Genomic DNA, 27,075 nt, shown 5'->3' with positions numbered 1-27,075 from the left:
TTGTTGATCCATACAAAGTTCAGAGTTACGATCGCATTCGGAGGAACTAGGCAGGATTATTACACACGTTACAAGATTGTACTATGAGCACATATAGTCACTGTTCCGTGAGTTACAAAATTGTTCCACTGAAATACAAGAGTATTTCAGTCATGTCTGATATGTACAAAAATCAGCATTCTATACCCAGCAGCAACATCAGCCATTCGCTTACATGCCGTAACTCGTTCCAACTTTTCACTAGTGTTTGTTTTTAAACGCAATATTCAGGTAGAGATGTTTCTTATTTTCATCATTTTAGGTTTTCATGTTTTCCGTTGCACACATAAATGGAAAAGGAAGTGGGTGAGAGGAAGCAAAGATTAAATGAGTTGACAGTAATTGAAAACAACACGCTTTCTGCAGATGTGGCTTTTTTTTTTTTTTAATCACTACAACTTCCCCTAGCACAAAGAATCTTTCTTATTCAGGAGACAGCCTATGGGTCAGAACCCTCCTGTTGTACTAAAAAGGAGATAAGGATGAAAAATTAATTGGTCTCCAAATTTATCCCAATCTTTTCCAACCTAGTTTTATAAAAGAGGGAAATGAACTAAGACAGGCAAAAGCATAAACTCTCTGTAAGGTAGTAAGCACTAGGTATATATGTGTATGTATGATTTCTTCATATAATATGTTTTCTTTTAAGCAACTTTGTTTTATGAAGTTTTTTTAATTAACCGACCAATAACGATATTGAAGCAGGTATTGGAAAAAATATGCATTTTTAGCATGGAAAAATCCACAGCTTTATTGTACAAAATAAATTGCTTTCCACAACTTATGGTATTAAATGAAACGCAACTTTCAAAGGTCATATAAAGTACAAAACTTTCTACACACCGAGAAAGAGTGTGCAGTGTTGAGTTTCATGTTAGAAATATGCCTGAATGACATAAACCTCCTAGAAGAGAATGTAATTAACTACTTAGTGAAGCTTTAATTAGAAGTATCATGACATCTGATCCTAGATAATGTTCTATGAGAAGAAAGGCTATTCAAATAACAAGCAATACAGGAAGGATTATCTCTAGTGCACAACATCTTTTTCCTCAATATGCCTGTTTATGAGTGCCCACAGAGGGACATTTCCTAAACTAAAAAAGCTAATATGAGACATTTACCTTATCCTGAATGTTTAACAACAGCTTTTGTTAATCATGCTTACATCTTGATGTATAAAGGAAAGGTAGATGTCACCTGTGCCATCTCCAAACCCTACTTCTATTATTCTTGTGGTAATTTCCACACACACACCCCCTCAATTCATGAGATGCTGCAAACATATTCTGAAATTCAGAAGAGAACTTGACCAGAGAGTGTAAATTTTTCTCTCTCTGTTGATTTCTTTGGTTTTCATTCATGTAATATTTTAAATACTATTTGGTTGTGAAAACTTCTATAGAAGTTTTCATTTTCTTCCTGGATACACACAGCCCCATTTATAAATACATATATTTATAGATATTTGTCTAAAAGATCAGCAAAGCTTTAGGTATTGGTGCAGTACCTCTAACACTAGTTCTTACAAGTATGGATCAGCAGCATCACTAGTATGTTTTATTGGAAGTGTCCAGCAGAAATCTTACCACAAAAAGAGCAATCAAGTGATTGATCCAAGTACAGGATTTCAAGTAGACTTATGAAAGAGTGCTTGTAGCATATTTTTTAATTGCACAGCTGTGACGCAGCATTATCTCGTCAGATCACCCATTTCCCTCAGGAAACATAATTAACACAATCTTCCATAAGTCTTTATTTGTAATTTACTCAGAATAGCTAGAACTTTATTACATTAACTAGCATGATTGTAAAACTAAGATCTAACCATTAAAATATCTAAGTGTTGGGTAAGATTTTCAGCCAATGGTAATAAGCATTGTTTCACTCATTTTAACTAAATGTGAACAAGTGATTACACTTACATTATTAATTTGTCCCTTCACTCAATTAAGGAAAAGATGAAGAATATTTGGAATTATATGTTAAAATCTATTTTAATTGCAGAATACTGGAGCAGGGAAGCAAGATCATCTTGAAGAAATTTATCAGCTCTGTTTCCAGTTCTGCTTCTTACTATTTTTACTTTGACCAAGTCATTAAAGCTCTATATATCTAAATGCATATTTTATATATATCCCAATATATTTTTACAATAGACATAGATGGGATATTATTGGATGGTCTTCCTTCAAATTGTGATGGTGCTGTAGAAGAACCTGTCCATAAAATGCTAACCATTAAGGAAATAAAACTGGTTCAATAATAACAATTCTTGTTTAGGCCTGATTTATCCGCCATTTGACCAAATTTCCCTTATGCTATCGTGTACTACATTAAAAGTAACACTAGCTACAAGAATTCACAAAGTTTCTTTAAAACTCAAGAAAATTCGTATTTAGATAATGTGACCAAATTACAGGGTGGTTAGTCCAAAAAAATAAGTTACCTGAAAGATGAAGAGAGATTTACAAAATATAGCTGTCTACAGAGTAAAATTTACATTGAGTTCCTGGACAAGTACATGGTGATCACAATAACTAAAACATCTGCTTTAATGAATAAGAAACTTATATGTCACAGCAACACCTAAACAGATTATATATTTATACTAACAGTTAGCATTTTGGACTTTGACCTTACTAAAAACAAGACCTAAAATTTATGTTGTTAAAAATGCTGAAAGATTTTATTTAAATTATATTGTGTTTGTCTAGAGGCCCATGACCTTGTAATTTTTTATGCAGCAGAATGATGAAATGATTTAAGATACTAGTGGTTTTAAGAAGGATTTTGTGATCATCATTTAATGCAATCAAAAAGGAAAAATAAGTGGAAGGGATATTTTTATGTGGTTAAAATCTTTCCAAAATTATATACTGGGGGAAGAAGATAGTAAAATTATTTCCTCTCCCCTCCATTTCCAATGGAAGAAACAGTGTTCTTCAAAACATGACACCTGTGAAGTAATTTGCATTAGGTGTAAAGATAAAAAACACACCCTAGGGTATTTAAAGCATGTTTTAAAAATTATAAAGTATGTTGATAGTGCTGGCTCCCCAGAGAATCCTGTAGGTCAAGTGAATATCCACTTCCACAGATGTTCTTACCTTGTAGCAATCCATTTTTAAGAACACCTGTTAAACATTCTACTTGGTGGCACTGGTTCAAGTCCGAAGGCCACAATAGGATGTTACATGTTTATTTTCAGCACATAAAAAAAGAGTAATTAAAAACCAAGGGATTCTGAATTTTCTTTAGTGAATTTATATGAAAAACAATAAGTCAAGGCAGTGTAATAAGAACGAGCACAGCTGAGCATCACACCACACATTTAAAAAGGATGTTGTCATGCATATGAAATCATGAAGTTCAAACATGACATTTTTTTAAAAACTTGAAGTAAGTATCACTGAAGAGATATTACAGCAAATCTGTAGATATTACAGCAAATTAAATAAGTTTCAGAAGTCCTTTCTGAAGATAAATGAGTAAGCTCCAGTATTTTGATAAGTAGCTTAGGTAGGAAAAAGCACCAGGCCTCAGAAGCCCTCATTCAAAATCTGCCATCCTGGGATAAACAAGATCTAAGGGCTCAACCTCTATATTAAGGCTAGTGCACATGCAATCTGAATTTAATTCAAATTAAGTAAACTCTTTGGACCCTGTCAAGATGCTTACTCAACCAGTCCTTTACATACAGCTTAAGAACAGTCAAAAAGAGCAGTATGTTTGTACAGTTTCTATTTTAAAACCAATTTCTCTTGTGTCTGTAGCTCCACAAAGTATGATTGGATTAGTAAGTTATCACCACAGCAAAATATCTAAACACAAGGAGGAGGGGATCTTGATTTTCAAACATTTTACGCTTCAGGCATCGTTTTAAAAATGAAATATGCTGGAAGTCTACATTACAATCAGACATTCATGAATATCAAACTCTAGTAATCACAATCGTTTGATGGGGTTATTGGCATGTGGAGGCCATATTAAACACAAATTTAATTACAAAGTGGTATAAGTTGGGATGTTTCTAATTTGGGATATTTGATTAAATGTAGAACAGACTTAAACTGACATTGTGACTTTGAAAATGCACTGTGGTTTTTCAGAAATAGCAAATTAAAAAGAATCTTTAAGGAAGCTGCCTAATAAAAAGCAAAGACACAGCTGAATTCCAGCAGATCTGGGTGATATATGTGGAAAGGCCCAATTAATGAAAACCACAATAAGAATAATACTCTCACATTGTCAAACAAAGAATTTTCATATTCTTCAGTGCAGAAGAAGAAAAGGAATCATATTTTCTCCTCTTAAACACACTCCACTGTCACCACTTCAGAACAAAACCTTCACATAACTGCTGCTCTAGTTTCAACCCTCCATACCAAAAGAAGATTACTGAATTATAAATAACTTTCAAAAACCTCTAATGACAATTTCCCAAAGTCATAAATATATATGTTTTTGTATAAGTATCTATACTGAATAGCCTTAATTTATTTACATTTTCCATAGGCTGGAGAAAAATATTAGACTTGTAGTTTGTTTATGGTGTGCAGTATACGGGAACAGAGTATAAAGTATTAAAATTCTGATGACCAGAATAGTTAGACTATTCTAGTTCATGAAAATGTTCTAGTTCTATTCTATTCTAGTTCATGAAAATATTTCTCTGGCCATTTTTTTCTCCTACATCAAAAATAAACTGATTTGGGATAATTGACAATTGTAGGTAATCACCTGAGGAATATAATCTCATTTTCCCCTCTGTGCATACCAAAAATGTACAAGAGCCTCCTCAGATCTACTTAGCCCATTTAGTGGAGCAAATTCCTACTAACAGGGTTAAGCAAACAAATTTGATCTATTCATCTATTCTTCAAGACATGCCAGTATCCAATTAATTTCTCTTTAATAGCTGTTATATGAATTAATACTTATATTACAGCTAAACTCTACAGGCACTGCTTGCTAGAACATGCCTGAGCAACACACACTGATCTGTCTGAAATGTGCTGAGTAAGGGAGACAGAAGGAGAGCTGATGCAAATTAACTAAGAAGAAACAAAGATTACTTAAGCTCTACCCGATGAAGATTTTAATCAACTTCATGTCCAAAATAAAAGCATTTATCAAAGAAAAATCTGCTAAGCTATGTGCAACAACTGGAAGACAAAACAATGAAACGCAGATTGGTAAAACCTGGACTTCAGTAGAAGACACAGAATGAGAGAAGATCAGCAACAACCATTAATTTACTGCACACAGGAAGGATGGAATTTAAATGGAGGGACTTTTCTATCACACCAAACAGAGAGTAATATTTCAACAGTATGTAGTTATAATTAACGACAGTTTAGTAAAGCTTCACATATGCTTATTATCTTTTCACACCTGCAAAATTACATACAAGATACTACTTACCTATTTTTGCAGTCCACACTAAAACACTAATTTAAGTAGAGAAAAGGTAATAAAATCCCTCAGGAATAAAGGCTCAGACTACAGAACAATGTTGTTGACCACTTCCTTAAAACAGTAGATGAGGAATGGCAAAGCCACTCTGCAGACAAATTTGCATCTTCTCACTCCTAAATGAAGCCCTTGTCCATTGCATCACACTACTTCAATTAAACAAGACCTGATCTAAAGCTCCTGAGAGTAAGTCTTTTTACAGGCAGATATAACCTCAGTCTGCCCATGTTCCAGGCTGACCAGAAGCTGCAAAGCTGCTGTGAGAGCAGATACAAACCCTACTAATACTGTTGTAAAGCACGAAATACTAGCTAGGGTTCAGCACTGCTCTAATCACAGCTACAGAGTTTTCAGACAGAGCAAGCTTCTGCCTGCTAACCCCCCACACGAAGATATACTCCTAATATAGCACACATTTTTTTAACTGTGTAACATCATATTGTGATCCAAATATGCTGAATAGTTCATGAACACATTTAGACTTCAGGTCACTTCTTAATGAATTTACTAAAGACTTGTAACTCCACTAGAACAGCAAAACATTTAATATACTGTTCCTTTGCATGGTTTCTAGTTTAACAGGAGAAAAAAAAAAAAAAAAAAAAGTACTAGTTGCAATTACATGAAAATCCATACAAGTTGTAGAGCTTCTGAATTCCAATTAGTACTGTGTAACAAAAGACTATTTTAGGAACAAGACATAGGTATAGGAGACACGCATTATCTCAATTTTGCCAGCTCTAGCCATACAAACAAGGCTACCTTGTTCATTAGATAGAATAAATCCATGTCTAAGTGCAATGTAATTACCCAACTGCCTAATAACAATTTTGACTCCCAAGAGAAAGCACAGCATGTAGTCTGAAAAGCAACGTTATTTTCAGGACTACTCTAACATTAGACTAATAAGAAGACACAGCAAACAAAAGGCTTTAAGATCTTTCAGAGGTGACCAAACTCCATTGGTATGTGGAATGTAAAAATCACTACACACTGAGGACTGCCAATATTCCTGAACTGGTACTGTTGACTGTCAGTGTATAAGGTGACCTCCTCTCTTTATTTTTCTTCCCATTTTTATTTTTTATCCCATGCTCCCTTTCATCATGAAGCAGCCTGGCCTGGCACAAGACAGATAAAATAATCTTCTGCCTTTATTCCAGACTTGTGATAATAAGCAGGAACAAAACCCCCCCACATTAATGTGATATATTATGGCACAGCTGCTCAGTAAAAGGCTACACTGAAAAGTTTCTGTTGTACAAGCCAGTGTTCTAGCGAGTGATGCTGTGCTGGAATTCTATCACAAGAGTTTCTACACATGCAGTTGCACACCTGAGATGAGATGGAAACAGTTGTCTGGAGGTTTTTTCCACTAGTTGAGTACATGTCTCAACTACTCAGCAAAACAAATCACTTAGAACACGCTATTTATATACAGTGCTCTTTTTGTATACAAAACAATCAGTACACACTCTGATTTAAAGAACTACTCTGATATGCAAGACAGTATATGGAAACTGGTCCAGACTACCTAGAATTACCCCCCTCCCTCCAAGGACAAAAGCTAGATCTAAAACATGGAACTCACTGACAGATGATGTAAGAATGTCTATTATCTTTTTGCACTCAGAACAAAACAAAGCTCAGTATTTGTTAAGCCATTCCCACAGAACTGCTCTCATGGATTAACTCATAAAAACCCCATCTCCTGCCAATGTAAAAATAGTTGAAACATTGTCAATCTTCAGGTATTTTGAAAAAGAATCAGATCTCATTATCATGACAGCCATATAAACACTCAATGCTGATCTTAAAAGTTCTGTTCCACATGAATGTACCGCTAAAACTTCACTTTAACTATACCTGTAAGAGAGGATCTACTCATTTTATTGTATACTCTTTCTATTGCTACTAAGAAAATCTTTACTTGCAATTTGAGGTATTGATTTAAATGAATAAGGTGGAAGCTAAAAGGACTGACAGAATCAAGAATCAATGGAATCTGATCATTTTAGTCACAAAAAAGAGAAAGTGAAATGATTCAATCCAGTGCTCAATAAGCAATAGGTAAGGCAAATGGGGGAAGAACAGTCTTTCTAACACATAATAGAAATGTGTAACAGGTCTAGGCAAGTAGAATGGTACAGGGTTTTATCTATCAGACTAAAACTTTCAAAATCAAGAAATGTATGTGTCCAGACCAAAAGAAAAAAAAAAAACCAACAAAACACCACAAAAGACTTCAAAGACTTCATTTCTAAGTTTAGTTAATCTGTGAGCTTGAGTGGGGGTGGACAAGAGACATACAATGCCTTTGCCCTAGAGTTGTGTCTTAAAGAAAGGATCAAGCTCAGCTATCTCATTCATTTGTTCATTTCTCCAATTCATTTGCTGATTGTGCAATATTTGTTTACAGCTCTCCCAGAGGCAGATGAACAGGTCTCTGAACTAGTAGTGCCATGCATTGTTCAAGTTCACTCAATCCAATCAACTAACTTAGAGTCACATTAACCATCAAAGATACACAGAATTTAGTCAATGGGTTAACACATTCAGATAATGCAATAGGTTAAAATGGCCTTAGGCATCGCAGCTCTTGATTTAAATCCAAGCTACAGAATTGCCACAAATTTGCTTTAGAGATGCAAAACAGTGAGAATTTCTCATTGAAGAAATGCAAATGGTTATACTCAATGTTCTCTCACATGCCTAAGTATCCTACATGTTTGAGAAAGAGGCTAGTAATTTCACAACAAAAAGAAAGGTGTTCATTCTGACACTGGTACAGATTCATCTCTTATTCAGCCAATGAAAACTAAGGAAATAATGTTCTTTATCTCCATTGCCCACATTTTGATTCCAGCTGTTGGGAATATGTCAGAGACAGTGAGGAAGAGCTTAGCTATTTTATAAGCAATTCTGCAGAAAGAAAGATATAAAAATTTGAAGCCACATGCTGTTCATGCGCACAGTCATATTGTGGGGGCCGTATACTCCAATTAAACAATGGTGAGAGGAAGAATAAAGTAACACCACACCCAGCAGACAATATGGCGTCCAAAAATACTCAGTATGGCTCTAAGACAGATGAGAAGGTCAGTGGGTTTTGACTGTGAATAGTACATCTCATTTTAGCACCCTTCTTTTCTCCTTCCAGTGTCTAGAATCCCTAGGAAAAACTGGAAGAGTATTCCAAGTGCTGCACTATTCTTGAAAGCCTCCGTAACGGCACAGTGGCTTGGCAATGTGTGGCCAAGTACCTATGCATCTCAGGAATGAAGCACATTCCAGAGAAGCTCTTTAATGCTACGCAAGCTCTCCAAGAGCATACTCAGACCACATCCAGCAATTTCACCTCTGCATGCCCATAGCAGGTCCTGATGCAAGCACCTGGCAACAAGACAACCTGGGAGCAGATACCGCTAACTATCTCCTCTCTCCTTGAAACAAAAAGTTTTGGGAGTTCTTAAAGGGTACTACTCTGCTCAAATAATATAACAGAATAAATGTGGGACATAGGCGTGAAAGACTGCATTGTGTGTGTGTGTGGTTTGGGAAATAATTTCCTGAGTTACTCCAAACTCAGAAGGCTTGTTCAATAGAACACTAGCATGTACATGAAGTTGGATCTCCTCCAGAAGAACACAAGTAAATAAGACATGAAGGCCTGATTTTTTTCAGAATTAAGGGAAACGTGACCTTGAATCTTCCCACTCATTAGCTGCCAACAAAGCATACATGATTTGTGGTTGGTAAATAAGCAACACCTGGTTTACCCTGGATAAATGGGACAGATGCTGCTTTTAGGGATGAACAAAAACTTGAGCGAGAAATTTTAGTAACAGTTGATCATTCTCTAGTAACAAAGTCATTCCTTATCTGATTAGAGCATAAGCAATTCGAAGGCATGGTTGTATGCAGCATAAGTGCATATGTGCACTGGACAATCAGTGCCAAAGTGTTGGTAGCTGTTATATTATCAAGAGATAGTACAATGTCCCTAAGCTTTCAAACTGCTAAAAGTAGGTATTCATATTGAGCTAGCAGAGCTTAAGAATTTGTAGTACAAATACGCAAAGTCTCAAAAACTTGTGTCTTCTGAGAGTGTCCTATTTATAGAATCCTTGTCAACAGGACTTGGAGATAATATAAAATATTCACCAGAGGACAAGATGACAGCGATCCTAGAGAGCTGCATTTAATAAAATCATAATTTATTAGTAACTTGTCTTTTGAGATCCAAAATCCTCCACTCTAAATGTTAACGATGACAGAACAATTCTATACTACAAGATTTTTTTTAAAAAGTCTTCCAGGCAAGAACAGCTTAAGAGAGTAGAAATTAATTTGCTCTTGCTCTTTAAAGCATGATTAAGTAGTCTACAATACAGGAAATTAGACTGATAAAGCTACGGACTGCTGCAGTGTCACCCCGGTCATATTCCAGTACCTGAACCCGGGAGCAAGTCTCTTGCTTTTTCAGAGACAGAGACACCAGTTTCTTTGAAGAACAACTGGTTGGGGAATCATTCCAAAGGCATCTGATATCTTTGGTTCCGCTGTTTAGTAACCAGGCTTCAAGTCAGGGTAAGGCAATCTGCATTTAAGAATAACATGAAAGAGGAAGAACCTCACGGATTAGTTAGGATCTGGGAGAAGATTTCTCTTGGTGGAGAAAGTTGGAGACTTTTCTCACCTGTAAATCTAAAGTAGTAACAACAGTAGACTGAAGCCTCCAGTATTAAAGCCCACTGGGAATACTAACTTCCAATCTGGCTCTCAGTAACAACCAGCAAGGCTAGGATTAGGAACAAAATTTCTGAAAGTACACTGAGACTACATAAAGTCAGAAATCCAGGTCAGAAGAAGTTGCAAAACAGTGGAAAGTCCAAGTCTGCAAATTAGAATTTCAGGAACAAACCAAAAAAGCTCACTGCTTCACAGGCATGTCTCAAGCTTCTGCCTTCCCCCCCGCCACCACCTCCACCTACTCTGGTTTATCATACTGACTGAAGCTAGGGTCAGAACTTCAAGTACAGAACAGAAGTTTATTCAAACATCCCCAACCAACTTCCAAGGCCAGAAAATTCAATGGCACGGTTATTCTGAGGACAGTAGAGAGATCACTCTTTTAAGATCAGCAGTCCGCCCTGACACTGCTCAGTAGACTTGTGGCCAGAAGGTCAACTTTTCTTTTCTCAACGTAACTCAGGTTGTGTCAGAACTATTGGGGGCTCTAGACCAAACTGATCTATTTGCTCATCAGGAACAGCTGGATATGTTCCCATTTCTCCTTTCAGGCCTTTGAATTAGAGTTCTGTAAAATACAACATTAACCCAGAAAGTATATTTCACATAAGTGTTACAAACATTTTCTGTACCTGTAAAATGGAAAAACATGTTCTATTCAATTCAAACATAGATTCATTTTTGCCTTTGTAGGGTTCAAGAACAAAGAAGAAAAATCCTTACACCTAAAAGGCAACAACACAAGGCAAGAAGTAATAGAAAATAAAACCCAATTAGAAGTTTAAAGAAAAGAAAAAAAGAAAACCAAGGCCATTGCCCAAAAAGCTGCGAGGACACCCCCCGATTCAGTAGAAAGTTGAGAGAAAGTGATGGCATGAGACAGGCTCTAGCCAGATATACTATCTCTATGCCATATGTGGAACACACAAACATCTACCATTTTTCTTAAGGTTTAAACTCTCAGGCCTGCCTTTCCATCCATTTCTGAGAATTTTTACGCTTCCTAAATTGAAGATTTTAGGTACTAATATGTCAGATAACAGAAAAGTGGAAACCCTTATTTCCCATGCTAAATCAGACTGACTTTGGCTAGTTTTGTTCAGTAAAGCACAAAGGTCAAGTTAAGCTTTGCAAGTAGGCCAGTAGTACTATATTGGGTCTGGCCGAGATGGAGTTAATTCTCCCCATAGCAGCCCTCATAGTGCTGTGCTTCGTACTGGTAGCTAGAAAGGTGCTGATAACACACCAGTGTTTCAGCTACTGTTGAGTAGTGCTCACACTGCATCAAGGCTGTCACTGCAACATTCTCCCCTGACCCGCTAGGCCGGGTATGGGCAAGATCCTGGAAGGGGACACAGCCAGGACAGCTTACCCAAACTGACCAAAGGGATATTCCATACCATATGAATTCTGCTCAGCAATAAAAGCTAAGAGAAAGTGGGATGGGGCATTCGTTATTACAATGTTTGTCTTCCGGAGCAACCTCTATGCGTACTGAAGCCCTACTTCCTGTGAAGTGGCTGGACATCGCCTGCTGATGGGAAGTAGAGAATAAATCTTTTGATGACCTTTGCTTCTGTGCACAGCCTTTGCTTTTGCTTTTGTTAAACTGCCTTTATCTTGACCCATAAGTTTTTTCCACCTTATTTTCTCCTGTCCCTCCCCACCCTCCTCCCCCACCCTACTGAGCAGGGGAGTAATAGAGTGGCTTGGTGGGCACCTGGCATCCAGCCAGGGTCAACCCACCACAAGTACCACATTAAAACAGGACCACAAGTTTAGATTAGTTTAGAGCATGGGAAGAACAAGTTTGTGTTGCTTAGAATATATCATGAAGACATACTCTTCAGTCTACTCAGGCACTCATTGTTACTTACTTGCTTGCTGATTTATAGTTCATACTGAATGTTGTTACGCACTAAAGTGTAACAGAATATAAACAAAACAGTTGAAGTGTTTTCTAAACAGACTACAAACTGTTTAGCTGAAATTAGTCTAATTAAAAAGAAGTTTTAATATATAGGTATAGAACTCATATAAGCAAGAAATATGATAGCTCTTAACACTGGTTTCCATGAGACAAGCTTACCTGACTAACTTGCCTCTCCGGTTTTTTGGCATTTTACTACAGAATTACATTAACCGATTGATATCAGAACAAGAACAACTTTGGATGTATCATTTTATTATGTTCATAATGTGAATTAGGTTAACTGCTACTCAGGTGCTACTAAAACTGTAATTTGATAAATTACATTGTAAGGATTATCAGATTTCATAAGAGATCCAATACAGGTGGTGTGATGAGCAGGTACACATCCCACCACTAAGCAGCAGGTTGTGTTTGGCAGACACCCCTCAGCTGAAACAACCGCAATAATCTCTACTTTGAAGCAAGTGTGTTTCGGAGGAAAAGTTCAAAAGGTGTTTAATTCCCAGGGAGTGATAATCCTAAAACTGTCTATTTTGTTCTGAGACCTGCAGGAAATACCTTCTTGACAGATCAAGTCAATTGACCTTTCCTTTCCAGAAACCTCTTGAATGTTGAAATAAATCTCACAAGAGAAGATGTCAGAGATGTGAAAATAATAAGCCTATTTTTGCTGAACATTGCTGACAGGAATACAAACTCAGTTTTCAAGTTTATAAAGGAGTATCTATGTCAATAACATTGACTAATAAAGTAATTGCCATAACAAATTATTTATATTTATTATCTTCAGGTAAGTAGAACATATACACAACAAACTATCTCTAAAGGATACTGGCCCTAATCACAGAAACTTATTTAAAATCAAAATTACATTGATCATAAAACCACCATCTCACAGAATATTTTTGAGAGTATATTTCACAAGAATAAAGAATGGCATTCTAATGTTTTCTTTTCCAGGCAGACACAGGAGAAACATCAATTTAAATGTAGGCCAATTTATTAATGATAACAACCCATACATTCCTTACAGTTTACAGTTTCTTAAATATTAAAACCAGATAAACCATAGCTGTAGCCAATCCTTTGCAGCTTTTCACATTACTTAGTAAGGCTACATAAAAAAGGCGCTCTCCTTTAGATTACATGCATTAACAAAACCTGTATAGTTATTTGAAAAAGAGTATCACTGTCATAATGAGATTTGGTTTACTGAACAGAGAAAATAAATGGAGAAAAAGAAGTTCAATCAAAGCTACTATTCAGTGCAAGGATTAAAAATAAAGGAAAAGAATACACTGGGTATTGCTTTGCCTCCATCAGCCCTACCGTGAAATTTTCATATCCTTTTAAAGATGTATCCGGCACTCTGTAAAAGAAAAATACACAAATACACACAAGAAAAAAGTACTCACACTGTTTGGGTGTTGAATGGCAGCTTCGTGCTGCAGTCTAACCCGCTGTGGCATCATCACATCATCCTGGAATAAATAGCACACTGTTACTGAACATAAAAAGGGTCACAGTACAGTACTCAGACACACATTAGAATATGCTGCTAAATTAACATCATTTTACTGGCTTGCAGTCAGAAATACAAATGGAACAAATATTAAGAGACTTTACACTTTTAGTGGATTAAACTCAATCTTGTTCAAATTGGAAGTGATCAAAACTACTACGTGACAACCGCATTGTGATCTCAACATGTATCTTATGGGCAGCCACACATTTTACATTTCTAAAGAAATTGACCAACTCTTTAACAACTCTAATAGCAGTACTGGCAGTATGTGTGGACAAGGAACTAACCTTGATTAAAAGCATGAGATTTGAGACATTCTAGCAATATGAGGAAATGTTCTTTGTAGTCTGGCTGTACCTTGTCTCTGCCTGATAAGGAAAAGCCTTCAGTCTCTAGACCTACCAATATGTCATATTTCATGAGCACAAAAACTAGTATTTGTGAAATGATAAAGTTCTAAGGAAAAAAAAAAAAAAAAGAAAAAAAGACACCCAAAATTCATCAGCATTGACATTGGCTTTAAAACACACCACCTAGATTTAAATTTTACGTTAATACTGCTTTCACCTGTAGCATAAAGGTCTATTGTGTTTACATATAAAAAGACAGGTTGCCTTGTAAAGAGTAAGTAATCTTGCTATCCTTCCTTGAACAGACAGGAGCTATTCCTTTCAAAACTATATTATTTCCTGTTCAAAATTTTATCCTTTCTAGACTACAGTTTTAGGGCCTATTAAAATGTCCACTGTAGCACAACTTTTCTTCCCTAAATTTAGTCTCCTGAGGTTTCTACCTATATTATTCTCCATTCTGGTGCCATATTTCTTCCCTTTTAAAGGATCAGTTCAGTCATTCTTAGATGCTGGTTAAAGCTAACACAGTTTTTTTTCCGAGTATTTCCGAATAACCCTACCTTATCAGGCAAACATAATTCAAAGATGCCCCGAATTCCTGTTCTGGATCCATTCTTTTAACAGTTCCTCACATTAAAATCATTCTAAGGAGATTTCTACTAAAGCCCAAACCCCCAATATTGAATTTCCAACAACTTTCATATTAAAACTTTCCAGTCAAATCAATGGCAACAAAAAATATATTAGTGCTTAAATATCTAGAGCTTAGAGGGTTGAATGACCTTGATATAAAGGTGACACTATAGTTTTATCAAAAACAACACAAGGATGAAAAAAGTTTTAGAAGTAGATCCAACTATTTAATACCATTCAAGGTTAAAGATAAAACAAATGAATAATAAAACTGACCCTTATCACATGCAAGTTTATAAAAGATGTAAGGAATACATTGTCAAAAGCATTCTCCTGTATTTTGTATTTAGGATATATTTAGTAATAAGCATAGGAGATGTTACTGATTTTCAAAGCCAATAGAGTGGGGAAAAAAATCCCACCCTGATTTCTCAACTTCTGTATATCAGTTACTTCAAAACTACAATATTATTTACCATCTAATCCACTTTATCAATAAGGCACCAGAATTCAGGTACTGTATCAAGGAAATGTTCCAATCAAACATTTACCCTATTTCTACAAGAAGAACCATAATCCTATTGCTTCATGCCAAATACAGAGCTGATTTTTGTAAATTAAAACCTGGTTTTCATATAAGCAATAGGAGATACATTTTAACTGAGCTTTGTTCACTCCTTTATGAATTACTTAAGATTCTTAGATGTTGTCTTGTTAAATCCTCAAAAAATGAGAATGCAAAAGAAACCCATCAAAAAGCAAGGAATTTCAACGCTTGGAACAAAGTTACTATTATCTCTTACAATATACAACATATGCTCTCATGCAAAAAGATTCCACTGTTTATGATCCTGCACAACAGAAATAAATTTAACAGAACTCATACATTCACAAAGCTGAGAAATAATCTACTTGATTTAAAAAGGTTAAATCAGCGTGGAAAGTATTCAAACCAAATTCAAATATCCCATTCACCAAACAGGTCAATGTTATGTTTTTATAAGCAGACAACTTGACAGGAAAGGTCTAGTTCCCCCTAACAAAACACTATGTCATTTTGATGCTATTGGCAAAGCTAACAAGTCTACAGATTTGGGTCTTAGGCTATCATCAAGATCATCAGTATTCTGTAAAATCTAGCTAAAGAGGGGGCACTATAACCACAAAAAGTTCAAAATGCCTTTTTTTATTAATACATCTTTGTTCTCTAATGCTGGAAAACTCGATGAACTCTTATTCTGAATGACCTTTAAAATTTTTTTTAACTTTTTTATTAACAGTTTTACACATATGATGCACTGCTGTATAGTTCTGTGATACCTTCCAGGTTCATGGAAGGAGAAAGAAAGAAGAAAAAAAAAAAAAAAAAAAAAAAAGAACGTAGTAGTTTAAGACATAACTGCAAATAAAATAATAAAGCAATTAGGCGATGAGGAAGAACAGCGCAAAATACAAATCACATCCCAGACAAAACTGAGTCACATTAGTGGTTTAGCTTTTCAGACTCAGGTTGGGCAACTATAAAAGAAAGCTAACTGCAAAATCCAACTTCAACGTGTTACAAATTCTTTACTATTGATGACTGGGCAGGTAACCACAAAGTAGAAAACAGATATATTTATACAGAAATAATCATAAGTAATGTGGTTGTATTCTAGACCAGTGTTTAAAAAACAAATTAAATTCTAATGAGTAAAACCAAAAAAGATTGTACCACAAAATAAGAGCACGTTAAAAATTTTTCAACTTCATAGGCCATTGATAGGAGCAAGACACCCAACCACGCACTGTACTGGTAAGGGTTTATGGAGTTTAAGCAACTATAGTATCAGACAACTAAGATGTTAAAAAATTTTATCCAAATTTTATCCACAAATTTTCTATCAGAACTGTTGTATTTATGATATTGAATTCAGCAACTGTGTTGCCAGACTTTGGTTCCTACAGTCAACAGAGTTTGGTCATCCTTTTTGGTTTATAACTCAGAACAAAACCTCAGTAATTAGACACTTTCCAAATTATTTTTCACTCATGTCATGTCAGACCAAAAAAAAAAAAAAAAGTACCTATCTTAATGTCTTAATGTAGCTGCTATATCAAAAAGGGAAGTATTTTTAGTTTGTTTCTGTCTCCTAAGTGCGAGTAGGGAGGGTAACAAGGTTAGCAGTGAATTACATTGACTAAATAATTTTTAAAAATGGAAGTTTTTACAGAAGTTTCCACTAAAATTCAATTTTCCCTGTTAACATGGAAGTCTCTAATGGTTGTCTCCTAGCAGATATTAGGCAGGCAGGATGAAGAAAGATATCCCCCACTGAAAGAATGGACAAAAGAACAGATTTAAAATAAATGCTAGATAATTGCATGCCTCCACTGAGCATATACTTGCAATAGGATAGGTAAATAAAAAAGAATCTGTAAGTAGATCTATTTTCATGTGACCCCACTCACCAAACTTAGTAGAAAAATTAAGAAAAATCTCAGGTAATAGCTGGGTTTACTGTCATCTAAATATGTACATATGTACAATTCAAACAAGGCCGAACAAACAGGTAAACAGCAAGAAATAAAGCAACATAAATAGAAACCTACTTTAGGGACTCAAAATAACCCAGAATTTATAGGAATCTTGTTGACTGCAAACATCCTTCCTGTTCTCCAGCATCCATTCTGAGTAGGAAAACAATTTGCTCAAAGATGGGAGAATGAAAAGGACTTTATTTCACATGAAAAGCCAGCAGGGATTTCTAAACAAGCCCAGATGTGTTTCTGCCAGTGGGGGGCCGTGATCTCCATCACCTTTCAGTCCAACAGGCGTTCTGCCTGCTTGTGTTCCTATCAAATATATCCCTTCTGCAGAAAACTCACTTGCTTCTGTCAAGTTACATACCACTTACAGATGCTGCCAAATCAGAAAAGCTAGTTATACAACTATCAGCTGGGTTGTCTTCCTTCCAACCAGAGGCACCATTCTTTATAAAAACACATGCAAATTACACTGAGCTAATTGTTTTGTTTTACTTTACTGATATGTTTAGTTGAAGAAAAGGAAAACTAAACCAACAGACTGAGCTTAAGAATATTACTCAAAGCTGATGTTGTTTCAGTATGTGTTTCTTAAATCAGTTTGGGTAAATTCAAATGACAAGCATTTACTGGCCTCTTCATCCAGGCCGTCTGGACCACACTGAACTCCACAGTGGTAACTTCATGATTTTCCCTTAAAAGTGGAGGGTTTTGCACTTCAGAAAGTAAAACAAAACATACAACTCAATGTACAATACAGATCTACTTTTTAAAACCATGGATAAGTTCACATAACACACTAATTATAGCTCAGTATTGAAGTGCTTTCTTAAGCTCACATTACAGACTCAGCATCACACGCTTTTCCAAATTCCTTTGTATTTGGCTGCTTGGGGAAAAAAAAAAAAAAGAAAAAAAAAAGAAAAAAGAGTGCACTGACACACTCCATCCTCACAATAATAGCTGCAATGGAAAGAAGATGCTATTACACATAAAATACAACCTGTAGCAACACCCGAAGGAACGACTGACTCACTGAGAAACAACATGGCATCTCCAAAGTCTTTCAATCCTTCAAACGGTCATTCACTTATCCTGCACCTGCTCAGACTATAGTGAAAATCTTTCTTTGCTACTGTTCAGTTCAACTCCTTGAACCATGGAAGTAAAAGGCCTGGGACCTCCAAAAACTGGCCTGTCAACAGCACTATCAAAGCAAATACACTGATCCTAGGCAATTTTCCAGAAGGCAGGTTTCTAAAGAAGCCCCACACTATCAAACACATTAGAATTACTCATTCTAATGGCCATATAACTCACCTCAGCAGAACACGCCCTAATGATCTGTCAGTATTTGCAAGATCACAGGAAAAAATGTTACTTTTCTGTTTCTACTTCTGCATTAAACTGAGAAAGAAGGGAACAACATAGAAAACACTTCAAAGTTTAAGAAGCTGGCTTTATTGAGTACCTTTCTTTTCTCAAGCATGGCAACAAAAAGGCCTATATGGGAGGATATATGCGGTGTTCTTATGTGCCTGAATGACTAGTACTTTCCATCAATATAAAATTAATTACAATCTTTTTATGGAATCTTTTAATTCACTATCACTATTAACTGATAAGGAAATTTCTGCCGCCAAAGCAGCTCCCACCTTGGTGTATTTGTTCAGCAAATGCAGACATGTGCCTTTCCATATCTAGCCTTTCTGTAGTTACCAGAGATCACCTTGGATCTTTCTCACAGTTAGATTACTGAAAAAAAAGTACGTGAGTGTTTGCAGGCAAGGGAAGCAAGTAACTCACACAGTGTTCAACAGCAAAGTCAGTAAACCGAGACAAGAATAAAATCCTCACTGTCAATTCCAAACACCCACCTTAACTAATAAACAGATGAAGGTATATGTAGGGAGAGGTTATGGCAACCAAATTCTGAAGGTTTGCTTCTTCATTTATGAAAGAGAAAATTAACATTTTACATTCCAGATAGAGGCATTTAATCTGTTTTTAATACATGCACTTCTTTACAGAACAATAAAAGGAATTATGCTTTCCAGCACTTGTAGTTTCATTTTTTGATGCTCATTAGTGATTCAGAAACATGCACAACTCTTCTGAACAGAAGGGGCTTCCGGTAATGGAGTTCATTACTACATCCCCTTACCTGCTATTTGAGTAACAGCTGTTTCAGTTTTTAAATCAAAGGATCAACTTTGCAAGGAATAGTATGTAAAAACAACAACAAAAAGCAAATACATGAAGTCTGATCACTGCTTCATTTCCTAAGCTATACAGACGTTAATTTGAAAGAAAGAAAGAACATTTCAAAAGTTTATTAGTGCCTGTAGAGTAATGTATAATGGCAACTAACAAGAAATCTATCTTTCCAAAAATCAGCAAGTTATGGAGACTGTAAAAACAAGCAAGCTATGTTTATAACTGAGAGCTAGCTTGAAGGCTGGAGTCCCTGAAACATCTACCAAGTCTGGCTAGTTAAGGTCCAATCACCTCCTTCCAAACCTTTAAGAATACCCCCTCAATGAAGTGTTTTTGAACTTGAAACTCAAGAAAAGCATGCAATTTCACAGCAATTAAGAATTAACATTCCCAACTTAAATCATACAAGCAAATCTCACAAACGGAAAGGCACAGGTCAGCAGCTGCCAATTCAAACACGGGAAGGCTGATTCGGGTGGTCCACCCTCACTTCTGGTGAGCAGAACTTAACAGTTTCCCCATGTCATCTTCAACTATTAGCAAGCAGTGACACTGTGGCAACATGGTTTGGAGTCACATCTTTGAACTGCGTAAGAATCTCAGAAATAGCAATAAATTGCCAACGGAGCCTTTCAAAAGGCTAAAACAAGTGTGTCAAGGACTCAAGCGAATATGACTGGGTTCGAAATACTGCAGGTCAAAAAAGGACACATTTTCATATTTCTTCTTTAACAGTCAGGAAGGCTCCAACAACACATTGATTAAACCTGAAATAATGGGAAACTACACAGATTATTAGGATGAAATGAAAGCATGTTCCTTTTTCAAGAAATAGGTTTTATACAAGTATGACATTCACTTAAACATGCCTAATGAAAATAGCAGTTCAAAGCAGAAAAAGGCATTTTTAGTCTGAGTGTCCTGCTATGCTGCAACTGGATAAGTGATTATAAACAAAGATGGTAACCACCCCAGAGAACTGACAAACTAAAGTTATGATAAAATGCAACTGGTAAATAAAGTCATAACTGCAGACAATTTGAAGAGTAAAGCTAACAGTTAAATGTATTTGCATAATTAGTTCATTCTATTGTCATTATGACCAAGATTTTCTGAGACTATAAATATTAAATATGAATATCTGACACTATAAATAATAAGTACGAATAATTTGTTAAGCATCTTCAATTTTTCTACTTGTTTTGCTGGTGGGAAAAATGCCTCAGTAGCTTAGAGGTAAAATCTTTAACAACCACAGCAAAAAAAAAATCCATAATAGCTATTAGTCAAACAGCTGCCACTTCATACTAGAATAGGCTGATCAAATTCTGACAGTTCTGAGCTCTGTAACCTTTTTTTCCACATTTCTTCCCAATTTGTTGTCCTCACAAATCTGTGTTGAGAGACATAACACAAGCAGCTTGACTCCAGCTGGAACGGCAAGCAAAACAGTCTCTCTGGAGCCAGTACTTCCAAAGATGTTCCCAAATATGCTCGTACATTCATTTCACTCAAAGAAGTGAAATGAATGTACAAGGAGCCATGATGTATTTCTCCACCTATATGAAATGTATACAAACTACTGACCCAGCCCCATTTCTCTCCACATCCACCTATAGCAAACCTGAAAATTATGGCTGCACTTCTGAAGGTCAATTCCCTGGCATTACTGCAGCACATTCCAAAAGGCTGATATCAACATTCCTTCCTAGAGAGCTTGATACTGGATTGGTGACTGAAACGAAGAAGGTAGGTGGCGTGTAGAAGCAGAGTTGTTAAACAGCTGGCAACATCTGTGTTTCAGCTATTATCACAAAACATTTACTAACCACAGCCAAAATATTGAGCAATTTTTAGACTTGCAGGAGTTTCCACATTCATTTTACTTCCTCCAATCTGTTTTCAGCAAAAAATGGCAGTCACAAGGAGAGACAGTAGAAAATACGTTTAAGTAACGCCAATCATTTAGTATTTCTTTTGTATCAAAATTAGGCTTCTGATAGTTCAGAATGCCTTTTATTTTGAAGCATCTAGCTCAATAGCAGGAATAGAAACACATAGAAGAGAAAATCGTGGTAGCTTCTTCCAAGCTTATCCACACTGTCATAAAATTCCCAAATCACTTCGAGTGGGTCTTAATTATATTAAATATAAACTGATGCTAACGAATATTGCAGAAATCCAAAATTACCACCTGTTACATTCCTTAATAGTTATAATTTGTTTCCCTGATGTTTTCTTATTCTGCACAGCTACTCAGCAAATAGAAACAACACAGCAGTATGAAGATGCATACTGTATAAACACCATAAGGTAAATAACAAATTAAGAATTCTGAAGATATCTCTATAAAAATATTAATTAATTTCATTTAAAGAATTTAATTTTCTAGTTTACTGCTAGTGATTTACTAACTAGATCTGTCTGGATTGAAAAGAAAGACTAATCTAAAATTTACCTCAGTAAATTATTCTATACAAATTTGAGACAGAAGATATGAAGCTCCATGGGACAAGAGAATAGTAGGCTAATTTCTCAGTCATGCATATGTGGACTCAGCTAACTTCAGTCAACCTAAGTAGGTATGTAACTCATCCTATGTACTCCCTAGAATGCTCTATACAATGTATCTGTCCAAAACTTGAATACCTGAACTTTGCAAACTGTAAGTAAGATCTTTTTTTTTTTTCTTTTTAGATATGTAAACAGCCTCACTGACTCACAATATAGGAGAGTTAAATCCATGGTATCATTCATATAAATTAAATGGCACCTGGGTTTGCATGTCTACCTGAAGTAAAGCAAAAAGAATTGGATCTTGAGTTCATTCACCTCAACAAAACTGGCATCACTCCAATTACTTCATGGCATAATTTATGATGTCCCCACACACTTTCAAAATCTGGTGAGTCAGGTGATCAAAAACAGAGCAGCGGATTTCATGCTCATACTTCCTCAAAATAATTTGTTTATGAAACAGACACTGACACTCAGCGCTAGATATGAAATACTTATTTTTTGAAGTATGAGAAGCTGACCTTTCCAAACACCATTAATTTGTACATGTGACTCTGAGTTCTGCGTATTCAATGGATGTTCAAAATTTTGTTTCCAAAATACCCATATATACCCATATGTATAAGATACTGCATTTGACTCCATAAACTTTAAAGATTTACATGAAATGCTCTGTAAAATAAACAAACAAACAAAACCCCTAAACCAACAAACTGTTAAAGGGAAACTAGGATAAATTCAAATAAACTCATTTAAAAAGGCACACTGTGTTGCTAAACACAGTAATAACTTAATAAAAGCAAGAATAAAGGCCAGGAAAGCCACCTGCAAAAATTCCTTAAATGGTAAGACACTGCCTTGGGTCAGAACAAATATACCAGCACTTAACCATGTCTTGTAACAATACACTGATTAATTCACAAAATTTTAACACACAAACAAACAAACAAAAAAAAAATCCTTCTGTCTAGCTGATAAAACAAATGGAGTTTGCAAACTGAAAGATTACCCAAATTAAAACCTGTGTGGTTTTAAGGCTGTAGAGTTTACATCCCTGCTCTCATGACACTTTCTAATAAGCACAGACAATCTTAACATTAAGTTGAATCCTACCTGAAAACCTACACTTGCAGCAGCCAGTTCATCCTACCACTACACTAAACCAGAGTTCAGTTCCAATTCAGGGGAAAGAATCAATCTTCAGGTGAAATTATGTGAGATCAGTGAGCCTTAAAGGTCCTGCACTTCTTGCCTGATCCTAGGCACATGGCACCATTCCTCAGATCAGCTATGCACATTTGTGAAACCCTTCACTGCATATTAAGCTGCATAAAGTCAGATAGTTATCTGTGGGTTAGTGAGCTGAATGGGTTCACAGAAGGTATCCAACAAAGGACAGAAAAAAAAGATTCAAGATGGAAGGCGGTGAAACCTCTCCTATTTTGCATCAAAGAGCCAGTAGATTAGGTCTTAGTTTCTCATCAATATAATTTTTTGAAGAATGTGGAAAAGAAAAATCCTGAAAACACCTAAATACCAACGTTGCCCAAGCCTGCTCAGAACAGCTTGTGAAATCCGATAGGATCAAACAACAGTGTAAGGCTGTGTGCTTTCTACAGGTTGGAAGACAATTTTACACCTATAAATAGTAACCAGCTCGTTTAACACGCAAACATCTTTAAACAGCTTGTCTTTAAGGCAAACCAACAACTACATTAAAAACAAAAGAATTTTACTGACAAAACTAAGTTAGACAAAATGCGTTAACTTACTGAATCCAGAAAGCAGAGATAGGTTCCTGAGCTCTGAATTACTGCTTGATTTTTAGCAAATCCAACTGTTGAGAAAACAAAGATAAAATTATGTGGTAGTTTCTACCTTTTTTTTTTTTTTTAAATCTTACTACAGTCAGGAACAGATGAAAGGAAATACAAAATACGGTATCAGGTAAAGTATGTGGTTTTTCCATATTTGAAACGAGGTAATTTGTAAATATTTAAATAGTACGCCTATTTCAGTCATCTTCTCCGAGTGATTATCCACTGTATGTGTTAGAATTCTACCACCAAGTAGAATTAGACTACTTTTGCTAGCCCTCCACAAAGACATGCTGTGTAATACATATCTCGAAGAGTCCAGCCACCTAGGTTTCACATCCAGTACCTCCGATCATAGAATCACAGAATGCTTTGAGTTGGAAGGGACCTTTAAGTCATCTAGTCCAACCCCCCTGCAACAAGCAGCTGTTGAAAACCCTTGGCTGTATATACATATTCATCTCAAGTCATAACAAATAGTAACAAATCATAAAAAGGCAAAGAAAGAACCAGAGATTGCTAGGCAAGTTGTTCTTCCCATCAGGGGGCCAGGTCCTCTGAGAGACTCAAAAAAAAAAAATTCTGTTCCATTATACTCATTAAATATAAAGTATGCAAATACAAAAACTTCATGCACCATTTATGTAATGGCACATTCAACGCAGAAGGAAGCCAAAGCAGAAGAATATATGTACAAGGAGCATAAACCTGGCTTACTTATACCATAACATGTTATACCATCTGTGGAAGACCACACTGAAATACAAATTCAGTCAAATGACAGACGACGCTGGCATCTAGGGTCTTTTTCATTTCTGACCCCATGACACTTGTTGAATCTTTTACCAAGCCATTTCAGGAAGCGGAATCAGAAGAAAACTTTTTTGTCAGCTTAATTTCTGAAGCAGATGACAGCACTGGAGGGTCAAACAAATGGCAGAGCCAGAAAAAAAGGGGGGGACCAGGAATACACATACAAGGGTAAGGATGGAACTGCAGCAACCAGCAATAAGATGAACTCAGCTTACCACTGAAATACATCTGCAAGGTAGGAGTGTTTACCTGGGATAATTTTTGTATGTAGACAAGGTCTACCTAAGAACATTCTGGTCTTCAAATTCTTCTCCTGGGCAGCATTGTAAGGAAAGACCATGCTATATGCAGTGTTATTCTGAAAAATGCTGTATGAATTCCACTTCGCCATATATGTAACATTTAAGCTTTGTTTAAAGTATTTAAGGAACCAAGTCAGGGAATCCAGCAAAAGATTGTCCTGACATGCAAACCAAATGATGTGAAGATATATACTGTGGGGTTTTTATTCTTTAATGGGAAAACTGAAAACGTAAAGCCAGAAAATCTCACCAGGAAGTGGAGCAGGATAATTTTAAATAATATTATCCCTAAAGTCCCTGATTTTGCATTTGAAAAAAAGCAGACTTCTGTAATTCTCTACTCTTTTTACGTTACACAGGTTTAAGTTTGCTCAGGAAACAATTTAACTGGGCTCAAAGGTTCACTTAGTTTTAATGCACATGCTCCCTGGCTATTTTGCTTAGTTGTCCAAGTACAGAAAAAGACATGACTGCATTTCTTACTGCCTCAAAGGAACATTATGTCAACTACCAACAGAACACTACTAATAAATGCTCTTCCTTATAATTATGTTATTCTTTTCTTATGTATTTTGAGTATTTTAACCCTCACCTTAACTTCTCTTAATCACAGATTTCTTGGACTTACTATCTCACAGTATATTTACATATTACTTTCTATACACATATGAATATCTAATCTCACATATACAGTTGCTCTCATTCTCCTTCCTATTGGCAGTAAAAAAGCAGCTGGCAAAGTCAGTAGCTACCACAACAGCAGAGCTGAATCCTGGCATGAGCAGTATTAGTGGGAAACAACTGATGCAAGTTAGCAGGCCTGGACATGCCAAACAAGCAAAACCCTAATACTGTGGAGGTCCCTACTAAAGCAAGAGGTAGAAGAACAGGATAGAACTAAATTTGCCTGACATCAATCAAATAAATACTTTCATACATCATTACCAGCTGTAAAGCAGCCTGTACTCACATTTCAATGCTGTCATTAGTAAACCCCAATATTTCAACAACCTTCAGTAGAAAATAATGAAGAAGTAGGAATCAATAATGTAGGAGAAAAGTGAGTGAGACTCAAAGGCAACTACAAGATGACAATTATATTACTCTACGAAATTTCTGAAGCATTTCAGATCTCATTTTCAAATAAAACACTTTAAATAAAATAATGAAATATTTAATATTTGTTATGAGAAAAAGCTGGAAAGTATTTCTTTCTAAGATTAAGACAGAAACCATCCTGAAGCTTTCATATACCAGCTTTTTTTAGACAGGAAGGAAGAAAATACACATATTTTAAAAATTATTAATAAGAGAGATGTAACTCCCCATAGAAGAAACTAGATCTTAAAAATTGTTTCACCACAACAAATCCTATGTTTGGCATGAGTAAAAAATTTTCTTTAATATTACTCTACTGAACAAAATCAAATGTTTGTGCCAGGTCTCTGAGTTTTGTAAGGCCTGCTTACTTGGTGAAAAGAGCCTGTTACCATGGTTACAGCCGTAAAAACTTAAGCCTCAGTGAGATATTAACATTCCTCACTCTTGGAAAGAAAAAGGTTTCCTTTTTTTAGGCAAGTGACCCTTTCTTTTCTTCTAGGTTCCCCCCCTTTCTTTTACATGTTAGAAAAGAATCAGAAATAAATCCTAATCTTGTGTAAATAGTTGAAGATGTGAAGCCTGACTAGTACATTGTTTCTGTACTAAAGCATCTTTTTTTAAAGGAAAGACTCCTTACAGTTGTAACTAGTCCTTAACATAATAAAAGTAAATCACGGAAAGCAAACAAATACTATGGATTTCAAGTAACCTGCTCCTAAAATGTAACAACCATGAAGAAAAGATGTCCTCATTTTAATGGTGACCTGAGAGTGACTTCCACATGAATAAGCTTGGTTTTGTGAGGTTTTTTTGGTTTTTTGTTGTGTGTTTTGGTTTTTTTTTTAAAGAACTATGCATTTCATACTCTTCTTTAAAACAATGCTCACAGCTGCATCCCCCACCCCCAATTTATTAAATATTTGTTCAGGTTTCAGCTATCACAACACTGAAAAATGTTAAAACAAAAAATAATCTGACATATCTCTAATGGCACAATATGCTCCTTGTAGTTCACAACTCAAATTTAGTTTTCGTTTCAGCTTCCTAAAGTGCAAAGGTGAACTGACTT

At 35.8% G+C, this 27,075-nt stretch overlaps 1 protein-coding gene across 7 annotated transcripts in view; it reads right to left on the bottom strand.

Moving 5' to 3' along the window:
• The window catches only part of B3GNTL1 (UDP-GlcNAc:betaGal beta-1,3-N-acetylglucosaminyltransferase like 1), a 133,439-nt gene that overhangs the window by 99,318 nt on the left and 7,046 nt on the right, over positions 1-27,075 (bottom strand). For 4 of the 7 annotated variants that reach the window (XM_030013164.2, XM_030013160.2, XM_030013162.2 and 1 more), the window contains 2 exons: positions 23,746-23,810; positions 13,618-13,683 (listed from right to left, as the gene is read on the bottom strand). In XM_030013164.2, coding sequence (XP_029869024.1) covers positions 13,618-13,683; positions 23,746-23,810 — 131 coding nt within the window. Of the gene's footprint in view, positions 1-5,466; positions 5,727-13,617; positions 13,684-23,745; positions 23,811-27,075 lie in introns of those variants that run through there. The other 3 variants (XM_030013168.2, XM_030013171.2, XM_030013167.2) reach the window with 2 other exon arrangements.

Source organism: Aquila chrysaetos, chromosome 5 (assembly GCF_900496995.4).
Source record: "Aquila chrysaetos chrysaetos chromosome 5, bAquChr1.4, whole genome shotgun sequence".
Classification (NCBI taxonomy): domain Eukaryota; kingdom Metazoa; phylum Chordata; class Aves; order Accipitriformes; family Accipitridae; genus Aquila; species Aquila chrysaetos.
This window is presented reverse-complemented; position numbering and strand designations above follow the sequence as displayed.